General features: G+C 38.7%; 1 protein-coding gene across 1 annotated transcript; it reads right to left on the minus strand.

Moving 5' to 3' along the window:
* Nucleotides 1–813: 813 nt before the first annotated feature.
* Nucleotides 814–3,767, minus strand: LOC108278465 (uncharacterized). The gene is made up of 2 exons (XM_017491862.3): nt 3,671–3,767; nt 814–2,678 (listed from the first exon to the last, which is right to left on the minus strand). Exon 2 carries the CDS (start codon nt 2,541–2,543, stop codon nt 1,914–1,916), a length of 630 nt encoding a protein of 209 aa, XP_017347351.1. The 5' UTR covers nt 2,544–2,678; nt 3,671–3,767; the 3' UTR covers nt 814–1,913.
* Nucleotides 3,768–11,945: the final 8,178 nt, after the last annotated feature.

Genomic DNA, 11,945 nt, shown 5'->3' on the forward strand with positions numbered 1-11,945 from the left:
GAATCAAGCCCCCAACCCCAGCAGTACAGGGCAATCGTGCTAATGACTAAACCACAAATTTAAAATATCAGTGGGAATATACTTCAAATATATTTTTGTTTGCAACTGTTTAATTTCCATGAGAGCAGAGTATTTATGTGTTTTTTTAATTTATTTTTTATTTTATTTTTTACAAAAGATCAAAATGTTAAACAATAAAGATAATTTTTCACAGCCTTCTTTGCTCATATTTACCAAGGGTGCCAATATTAGTGGAGGGCACAGTATTTAGTAACAATAGTGAAATGTATATAGAGAGAGCATTTTTAATATGGTCTGGGATTTTGGCTGAACTTCTCCTTTAAGACAGAAGAGAGGAAGTTGGAGAAAAAAAAAACAAATGCAGTGGAAAAACTGTCCAGGAAATCCCACCCTATGAAGGAAAGCCAGAGCAACAAAGGAAATAAGAGGAACATGCTGGAGCAAAAACAAAATCAGGATTAATGCCTTCAAAAGGAATATAGCCACTGAGCCTAGCAATCATGTCGAAACAATCTAATATCATACAGAACGAATCACTGTATGAATATGACATCTCTGACTACAACTTATAATACTTTAAAAAAGGAGTACTAGTTACAAAAACATGCACTATTTGCCCTGATGATAGTAGTTCTGACAGTAGTGCAGCTCTACATCACAGGTTTATATCAATACACTCATTCCAATGCTATACATCTCTATGGTAACAGCTCATGCACAGGGGATTGTATAGCAGATACGCTCTACGTAATCTAAGACTAAAAATAAACGGATGAAAAAAATGTATAATCATTGAGATTTCTCTTAGGAGATTTTTATTTATGGAAGGTGCACCATGTCAAAATCTTCAGGACAGGAGTTTACACTTTGCAGTTTATCTGTAAAAGCTGTGGGTTTTGTTTTGTCTTATTAACTACAAGAGAGGGGGGTGGGGGGGAGAGGTTGGTGAAAGAACACTTGCATATAGCTGCTGTAACATAAGTTAATTAATACAAAAATACAGTTGTTTGCAAATTGCTGTGGTATAAGAGGAGAAAACACTCTGGGATGTGCTGTTACAGGAAAATAATTTACTTTGCATCGGTCCATATCATCCATCCATTTTCTATACCGCTTATTCTACTGGGTCGTGGGGAGCCTGGAGCCTATCCCAGGGATCATGGGGTACAAGGCACGGTACACCCTGGATGGGGTGCCAATCCATCGTAGGGCACACTCACGTAAACATTCACATTCACACACCCATTCATACACTACGGACACTTTAGATTATCCTACCAGGCATGTCTTTGGACTCGGGGAGGAAACCGGTGTACCCGGAGGAAACCCCCGCAGCATGGGGAGAACATGCAAACTCCACACACACAGGGCCACGGTGGGAAGCCACCGTGCGCCCGGTCCATATCATCCTATACTATATTGTCCTTCATTATTTTCCTATAAAAGCACATCTCATATTCCCTACATATTATCTGTATTATCTCCTCTAAAGTACAAATGTGGTCTCAGAACTGTTTGAGGTGAGTGTGATGATATTAAGGAATATAATATGGCAGTGCTAAACTGGAAAGTTATCTGTTAGAACCTTCATAGCTTTAGTGCAAATCTAAAGAAGCAAATACATGTAGATTGAAAATGATACTATAAACGGTCAAAACAGCCTCAACATATTGTTCTGCCCATGTGAAGATGGATGAGATGGAGTAGTACCACAGGCTACATCCGAGGATGCAAGAAAAAAAAAAAACATGACATGAAAGTTGACAGAATCACTAGACTGTGAAAGGCAGTCTCTTAGCAAATGCTGTGATGGAAGAGACAGAGGACAGAGTTCTTTTCCGAGGGGGTCACAGGGACGAGTGTTCAGAGGACAGAGTTCTTTTCCGAGGGGGTCACAGGGACGAGTGTTCAAAGAGAACCACCTGTGTCTGACTCACGCTCGAGTGCCTGGCGGGCCGCAGAGTGCCTATGCGGGAATATACCTCTGCGTCAGACTGCGGACTGGGTGGGGTAGTGTAGATGATGGGGTGCGGCAGAGGCACGGCGGAGGGTGGTCGAGATGAAAGTAGAGGTGGTGGAGGGAGGAGTGGAGGGATGACCGGATGACTATTTTCAGGAACCACAGTTTGAGGTGGATAACAAGGAGGCACCTGAACAGGGGGATCAGTATTCACTGAAGGTAAACTTGTTGGTTCATGTTGGTGTTTCAAGCTGTAGTTTGCCATGTGGTAGAATCCAAAGTACTCTAAAGCATTTCCTGCCTGAGCCAAACGCAGTTTGTGCCACAGGTGAAGGACGCAGTAAAACAGAGCCAAGATGAGGAACCCGGCGAGAACCACAAGCATAAAGGCCACGTTTACTTCCCAGCAAGCCTGGGAAACAGCCGTCTTACAGCTGTCAGATGGTGGACCCTCGGCGGATGGCACTTGTTCTATGTGCTGAGATATCAGGCCATCAGAACTCTCCACGGACTGTGTGGGAAACTGTATAGCAGTCGCTTCAGTGACTGATTCAGTCGGCATGGCTGTTTCCACTACAGATAGACTACAGAGGACACATCGGTGCAGACTGGTGTCTCTGTAGAGGCTGGAGCAGTCAAACGTAGCAGAGCATCTGCTTCAGTTGTGGACTCCAGGATTCAAAACAAAGCCCAGCTCCTCAAAAAAAAAAGAAAAAAAAAAAGAATCAGAACAGAATAATCCAGAAAGCAAATATATTGCAGGGAAAACCACATAGTAGATTAACTCTGATGTCATAAACACAGTACTGCACAGTACTACTAGCAGTTGGTAGGCTAGTTGAAGTTCATAGAAGTTCACAAATGAGCCAGATAAGATACATATTGGAACATTCATACAGTATAATGTATATTGACAAACACAGCATTATCGGTGTTAAGACAGACGTTCATCCACTGCTACTCAAAAGCCTTTCTGCATCTTTAAACATGACCTCATTTAAAATTCTACCAATTTAGAACATCTAAGTAAGAAATGGTTATAATTGAACTGAGATATGTTTCTGGCTTCTTCTTTTTTTTTATGTATTTACAAACAAATTAGACCTAATTGGAAAAATCCTCACTCTTAATCACTGTAATTAGATACTTGGCACACAGCATGAGTCTTTTATCTGCAGCTTATTTACACTGCAAGTGCACCTGTCTTTTATAAAGCACTATTTTAGCGTCTCATCAGGAGCTGAGAGCTTCTGGTTAATGAGTCTACACACATATGATTTAGGTCTACCTGTTTAGCTTTTTTTTCTTCACTATTCTATTTCTATTCTTCTTGGATTCCAGGCATTACAGATCTGTGAGTCATCGTCTTAGTTGTTTTTTTTGTTTTTTTTTCCCACGCCATCTCTCATTGTGCTTGAAATCTAAACATTGTTAATTTATCACTTACACTGTTAAATAAAATCTTTCTCTACCTATAAGTTGTTACTATAGAAACAATATCATATTAGAATGAGCGCATTAATATAAACCTGCAATTGTCCGAGCTGCTGTAGGAGAAAATTAATCAACACCGGACAGCCAATCAGAATCCAGAATTCAACAGTTCTGTTGTATTATATTGGTTAAAACTGTAATGAAACACTAATCTATGTCTTCAAAAACTTTGCACAGTAGAACAGTTCGACTTACTTGAGTGTTCATGCTATAACCACCTCCTGGATGTAGAGACCATCTGAAAAGTCAGTAACAGCCAGGTCTGGAGCTCAGTGGATGGGAGGAAACTCAGCTTTCAGGAAACAGAACATTTCCTTAAGCACATTCCTGCCTGGTGATTGGTCACACTGGCGTATACAGAAAATGGGCAAAGAATCACTGTGTGCAAGCCATGGAATTTCTATTTATTTATTTATTTTATTTCAAATTGGTTCTTTCTCATTTTTATTTAAAAGGGACGAGCAAAGGAGATGCTGAGCCTTGTTTCTCTGCTTTGTTTACTTGAGATGGTCATCTAACATAAACATATGTTTCTGCCAATTATGAGATAAAGATCACACCGGCTTTTAAATATGTACGCATTAATGTGCACAATGCATTGAAGTGCAAACTGCACGGCTAATGGCTCTTACTCAAGAAGCTCTTACTCAAAACGAGCCATTACTAGTGAAGCTGAGCCTGTTATTATAAAGGTACATTAAGGACCTTCATTGCCTTCAAAGTCATTCAATATCGAAAGTAAAATGAGAGGTAATTATTTTCAGCATCATGTCAAATGTAAGAGAATTTAAAAAAAAAAAAAAAACCCACAGAAATTGAAAAGAGTGCCCTACAAGAACCGACCTCATATCTGAAAATGTCCATGAACATGTACTGAGAAAGAAAGCAATTCATGATGGAGCTATGACTTTTTTTTTTTTTTAGCTCTGGGACATATTTTTGTTTACAGAAATAGTTTTCAAGTCTGCACAGTTCTTGAATTATAGCTACATTCACCTTATAGTTCTGTCTGGACACCAAACCTGCTCTCCACTTGTAAGTGATTACAGTTTAATGGTCTGCACTTATATAGCACTTTTATCCAAAGCGCTTTACACTGTCTCATTCACACACGGACCAATGGTAGCAGAGCTGCCATGCAAGGTGCTAACTTGCCATCGGGAGCAACTTGGGGTTCAGTGTCTTTCCCAAGAACACTTCAGTATGTGGAGTCACATGGGCCGGGAATCAAACCACCAACCCTACGATTAGTGGACAACCTGCTCTACCACCTGAGCCACAGCTACCCATGTACAGTAACAGATCCTGGGTATTTTATTGCTGATGCTCTGCTAGTCATTAGATGAAGCTGGTGGTTTCATGGTAGTTATTGATATACCCTGAGGAGAATTCCTGATCTGTTTAGTTGTTTTTTATGTTTCTTCATTTTCTGCTCTTTTTCTACTGTGGTCTTCTTTGAGCTGCCTGTTTAACTGACTTTTGTATGACTTTGTATGACTTTATCAGGCTCACTGGTGCGCTTTTTTTTTTTTTTTTTTTGCTTCTGAAAATAGCACAGTTCAAGAACTGCCTTATGACTCAGCTGTCCCCAAAACTCTATATTATTAATTCAGAAACAGTTCCATATGCAAATGCTTACTTACTTATAAAGCTTAGTCTAATTGAATTACATGACATTGAAATGTTAGCATAAACTAGGATTCATGTATTTATATATTTATTAGTTTGTTGTTGTTGTTTTTTTGTTTTGTTTTTACAAAAAATCAGTGCTTAAATAGCTAAATTGCGATTAATAAATGTTTCTTTTTTCTTCTAGTAATTATTAACCATAACGGAGTTTTGCATGTTCCACTGTTTTCGCATGGGCTTCCTACAGGTTCTCTGGTTTCCTCCAACAATCCAAAAACCATGCCGGTAGGTGGACTGGCTATGCTAAATTGCCCCAGATGTGAATGTGTATCTGCAATGGGCATGCGTCCCAGTGGTGTGGATTCTCCTGCCATGCACACAGCGTTTCTGCCCACAGCACCTGATAAATTCTGCAGTATTGCATTACTCATTTCAGTGGAAAGTAACTAATGCATGCTCAAAAAGTCACTAGAAGTCACCAGATGGCATCACAGACTGATTTACATATTCACTGAATCATCACATCCATTTGCATATGAAAACACGCTATATGAAGAAGAAAGATTTTCTGAAGAGACTTATAGAACGTATATGAGTTATATCATATAGAAAGAGATTATCTTTGGTTACTACAGACTAACTATTTACATATTTACAAAATTCTGTCATTTCTATCAAGAACACAGACAAAATGTTGTACTGAGGACTCAGGAAATAGACACAAAGAAAATGGTTACACTTTTACAATTACTCACTTTTATTACTGCACATATTGGCAAGAAGAGAGTTTAAAATTGTGAAAAAAAAGACATGCGCTGATGGACAAACAATGCTGAAACGTGATTGGCTATTGGGGACACAAGCACAACGCAGTCAGGCTTTACACACTGGTAGTGAGTCGGGTAAACCTGCTCTCTCAGTGTATGTAAGCTAGCAGCTTTAATGTGAGCTGGAGAGCCATATAGACTGCAGGACCCTAACATCTAATCAAAAATCGCTATATTTGTTGCTAGACTCTTTTTTGAAATAAATGAACCATAAAGGGTTTCAAAAGATGCCAAACACAGCAAAAAAAAAAAAAAAAAAAAAAAAAAGTTATTAAGTTAACAACACTGTCCTTTTATACATTTTTTTGGGCCACACGCTTTAGAATGTTCATGGTTGTGATCTGATTGGCACGCCACACTTTCCTGTACTTCCTGTCCAGTTGTTATCAGGTAAACAAACTTTTGAAAAGCATAAAACAGTGAGCAATATGAATATATAATCAACGGACTTATATAATCAAAGTCAAGTCAAGTGGGTTTTGGCATTACTCTATATAGTTTGTATACATTGAAACAAAATGATGTATCTTCGGGACCTTGGCGCAACACGGAACAATACACAACAGTGTGAGACGAGTGCAAAACAATAAATACACAGAACAAAACAATAAATACACAGGACATTAAATACACAGACTGTAAGCAATGCTGGCAGCAAAAACTAGTTCCACAGTATAGTGATCTTTAAAAGATATTAAAGAGTTTTGTTTGAAGCACTCAGCCAATCTGCTGACAGCCTACATACAAATTGTTTGTGATTGGTCATTGGCCATGTCACTCAAACCGTCACTTCCTGTGAAAATAGGTGTCTTTTTTTCCATGTTTATTGATGAAAAATACCAGACTGTGTAGTATTCTATCTATCTATCTATCCAGTCATTCATCCATCAGTCCATCTTAAATACAGCAGTATTATGGACTGCATGTGGTAAAACACTTGAGGATATTTGACTGTTGGCTGAACTGTCTTTTGGTGTATGAATATACCCAGCAAAAAAAAGAAATGTCCTCTCACATTCAGCTGCTTTTATTTCCAACAAATTTAACATGTGTAAATATTTGCAATAACATAAAAAGATAAAACAACTGAGACATGAAACTGAACAAGTTTCACCGACATTTCACGAACAGAAATGGAATCATTAGTTCCTGAACAAAGGTCAATATCAAAAGTAACAGGGTTAAGGGCCTTGCTCAAGGGCCCAACAGTGGCAGCCTGGTAGTGCCAGGAGTTCAAACCCTCAACTGCTGAGTTCTATAAATGAGATAAATGTAAGTTGCTCTGGATAAGGGCGTCTGCCAAATGCCATCAATGTAAATGTAACAGTCAGAATCTGGTGCAGACACCAGCTGCTTTAATTACTATAGTGCATCTCATCATCATGGACTGCACCAGATTTGTCACAGGTAATTTTCCACTGGAAGGAATCAGCTGTCCTTCCTGTCTCCCTGTAGCGCCGTCTTAGGTGTCTTACATTACAGACATTGCAGTTTATTGCTCTGGACACGTCTGCAGTCCTCATGCCTCCCTGCAGTAGAAAGGTCTCTTTAGTGTCCTATGTTAATGTAACTGTGACCTTAATCGCCTAGCGCCTTTAAACTGTTACTGTACCACAGGTACAGTAATTGTTTATGGTTCATTGAACAAGCATGAAAAACATAGTTTAAACCCTTTCCAATAAAGATCTGTAAAGCTTATTTACTTAAAAAATGTACAAAATTATCTTTAATTACAGTAAGTACATTAAGTAAGTATACATGACATTAGTAAGTATATTAAGTTCAGTCTCCTGAAAAAGGGACAGTTCTTTTTTTGCAGAGTTTATATATACATATATAATGTATAATGACACAAAAGGGCTAAAGCTGCAGAATACTAAACTAAAAACTCATTTTTAGTGAATGATGCTTGAACATCAAATATTCATGAGACTTTCTCTTAAATATATTCGGATAAATCTAGGTCTGTTGCAGTTGTTCTGAATGGCTTTGTGTGATTGGTGCTTGAGCTATTTCCATTTCTTGTCCCTGATTGACGTGCATCACCCCTCTCATCACCACCGCCTCCCGAGTGTGGAGAAGCTCCTTCAGTCTCCTTCAACTGGCTCAGGCATCAGTGTGTGTGTGTGTGTGTGTGTGTGTGTGTGTGTGTGTGTGTGTGTGTGTGTGTGTGTGTGTGTGTGTGTGTGTGTGTGTGTGTGTGTGTGTGTGTGTGTGTGTGTGTGTGTGTGTGTGTGTTTGGTCAAATCCATTCTCCAAGCCCCAGTTTGTTAGAAGTTCACAGTTAGCGTGCAGGGTGTGAGATGTGGGAGTGGGGTGGTAATAGTGCCCTGAGTCATGACATTTAACAGACAATGTAAAATATACTGTGAATGACATCCGTCTTATGACCAGCTGCATTATAAGTGTTCCTTTCTACATATTTACTGTCACAATTTTAAGGTTATATTTGTTTGTTTGGTAACCTACATACTTACTTACCCATTTACCTATTATTTATTTTATTATTATTTTTATTTAGACTTTTCCCCATAAAAAACAGCTTGTAAAGCTAGAAAAATTCATTCTGCATGGATGGACTAACTTCAAAGAATTGAAATCATTTTAACTAAAGCAATTGCACGACGAACTATTTCCCATCTGCTGATTTCTGAGAGATTATCTTTTAAAAAAGCAATTACAGCCGGGTCAACAGGTCTTTCCAAGTCCTGGAATAATTGTGAAAGCGAGAAGCGAGAACAAAAGTAAACGAATCATTAACTGTCTTGATGAATTTTAATTCTTCAGTTAATAAAATGTTTCTTTTCTCTCTTCCTGGTGTGCGAGTCATGCTTCTTATCATGGGAGCCTGTTATCTTTCTTGCAGTTCTCCAAAACAGCACATACTACAAAAGCTCAGGGGTGTCCTCTGTCAGATCGGCTTTTCACTGAACACTGGACACGACAAGGTCATCTAGCTATCACCTCTACACACTGGATAACCCTCAGGCCTTGTCATGAAGAATCCTTTCCTAACCATGGCAGGCCTGAATCCTTTCGCTAAAACCAGCCAGTTTCATACATGAGGATAATGAGCAATATAAATATCAGCTAAACCAAAACAGACTAACAGACTACGCAATGCCTTTGTATCATTGAGAGAAAGAGTTCATGAGAATCAATATTCCTTTGAGATGCACTGATTGTTGATCTGATTACCACTGGTCAAAAATCAAATCCATGTCAATGATTCAAATGATATTTGACGTTCAGTTCTAAATAATGATTTTTAATTTCAGAACACTGGGGCAGAAAACATTCAGCACACTTGCTGTATTAATACTCCCTTCACATGTCACTATTTATAATCAAGATCAATATTTATGGTGCAAATGAATTTTGATTAAATTCTGAAGCAGTTTTTATTGTTGGTGTTGTTGTTGTTAAAATCTTTTTCATTGACTTGGTGATCTATATTCATTTTGTTTAAATGGTTCATCCACAATACTGTAATACTGTAATAACTACCCTCTGAAGCAAGGGTCTTCCGTCTTATCCAAAAAGGATCCATGTGGCTGCAGGCTTTCATGCCAGCCAACTAGGAAGCACTTGATAGCTGATTGGAGAACAAGTTGAACTAATTAAACAAGTGGAATCAGATGTGGGTCCTGTTTGGTTGCAATGAAAGCCTGCAGTCACACCGGCCCTTTGTGGATACGTCTGAAGATTGAAGATCATCTTGTACAACGCTAACTAGCCTATGCCAAGTCTCTACATTCTGGGAATTTGAGCCCAGCGTTTTTTTGTCTCCGCTACTTCTATGCTGTATGTATTTTTCATTAATATGACATTACTGAGAAATGGTGAGTGAGAAAAGAAGTTCTTACTCTTTTTGGTTTTAGGAGCAAATATGCCACTAAAAACAGTAGGGTTCTTCTAACAAGAATAGATTGTCAATCATAGCACAATCAAGAAGAAAGAAACACTGATGTTGGCATTTATGCAGATCCACTATTTTACATAAATCTCAGCGGGGCGGCTGTGGCTCAGGTGGTAGAGCGGGTTGTCCACTAATCGTAGGGTTGGCGGTTCGATTTCCGGCCCTGGTGACTCCACATATCGAAGTGTCCTTGGGCAAGACACTGTACCCCAAGTTGCTCCCGATGGTAAGCTAGCGATTGCATGGCAGCTCCTGCTACCGTGTGTGTGTGTGTGAATGGGTGAATGAGACACAGTGTAAAGCGCTTTGGATAAAAGCGCTATATAAGTGTGCCTTTTACCATTTTAAATCTATGAATATGTAAACAATCATAGTTTTGGGGGGTTTTTTTAATCGTTGCTAAAAAAAAAAAGCATTAGTTGTTTTTCTGTTTTTCAAAACTCTTTATATTAGCACATCAACACTCTATTTGAGTCAAACCATGTACAAGTTTTTCCTTGGTCGAATACAAGACGCATTCAGTGAACACACGTTCCGAAATTCTTTTATTCACTTCTCACTCAGTGTGTGTCTTTAGCAAAACTGTTTATTTCTTTAGTTTAAATCACAAATGCTTGCATGCACTGGCCCAAAATCACACCTGAATACTGCGGCCGATTCATTTCTGCATACAGGGAGCGTCTTGAAGCTGGCATTACAAACAAAGGCTTCTGCACTTAGTATTAAAGAAATTTCACTTAGCGTGTTGAATACTTTTTTCCCGTGTCATTCCACTTTATCACACATAACTTTATTTATGGACTTTAATGTTGTGAATTCTTTATATTTACGGATTTCTTGAGTTCATACTGATGTCTGGTGAAAATTTCATGTGAATAGCCTCATTGGAAATATACTTACTAAAAAAAATGTTGACCCATTCAATACTTATTTCCCCCACTGTACATTATATACACTATACGCTACCCTGTGGTATAGCATGAGCAATAATTCAAAAAGGTTTGCCACTATTATTATTATTATTATTATTATTATTATTATTATCAATGAGTACAAAACAATCTTATACTCATACTCTGTCTGAAATAAATGGTATTGATGCATCGCCAGTAATGTTGTTTTAGGACAGGTCTGATTGAAGAAGTAGGGGGGCGTTCACACCCTGGTAAAATCCCGCCCTGGTCCTCTGATAATCTAGAGCCTAACTAAGCATCAGGATTTAGCAACTCAACCTTGGTTTCCAAAGATATCTATAAAAACCACTTCCAATGCGACACATGGCCAACCATTTGGGAGCCACTACACTATCATCTACTTGGCTTGTGCACTCAGTAGGGAGGCAGAGAAGAGCGAGTGATGAGGGGAAGGACTCTTGATGCTGAAGAGGAGCAAAGGAGACTGCAGTCTGAAAATATTAAACATTTGCTTGCAATCAGTTTGTCTTTCATATGAAGGAGAGAAAAAAAGGGGAGGGGGTGGATTTTTGCACAGCTGCCCACTGATGGCCTCTTGAAAGAGCCCACACGATGGGAGAAGCTCCCGCTCCCCTGCCGGACCTTAGTGATTTATCTGGATGCTTAATGAAGCCTCTCTGTCCACAGAGAGACAGCTCAATCATGCCCAGGGCTTATAAATATTTATCTCATCAGACACAAAAGGCCACTGTTATACTCTTTGTAAGTCAAAAAGAAAAAAAGTGGATGAATGTGTGATCAACAGCGTTTGGTGTGTGTGTGTGTGTGTGTGTGTGTGTGTGTGTGTGTGTGTGTGTGTGTGTGTGTGTGCGTTGTGGGATAGATGTTTAATATTTTATGTTTTAAATTTGTAGCAGTGTTCTTTATGAAGTTTTGCAGACTCTCGTGCTTCTGCCTCATAAAGCAACCAAGCTCTCACTGCTACTCCAAAGCTGTAAAATGTAAATTAAATGTAAACTACTTATTTTAATACGGAAATAAATTCATAGATAGATAGATAGATAGATAGATAGATAGATAGATAGATAGATGGATAGATGCGTGGATGGATAGATAGATAGATAGATAGATAGATACATACATACATACATACATACATACATACATACATACATACATAC

Source organism: Ictalurus punctatus, chromosome 18 (genome assembly GCF_001660625.3).
Source record: "Ictalurus punctatus breed USDA103 chromosome 18, Coco_2.0, whole genome shotgun sequence".
NCBI lineage: Eukaryota > Metazoa > Chordata > Actinopteri > Siluriformes > Ictaluridae > Ictalurus > Ictalurus punctatus.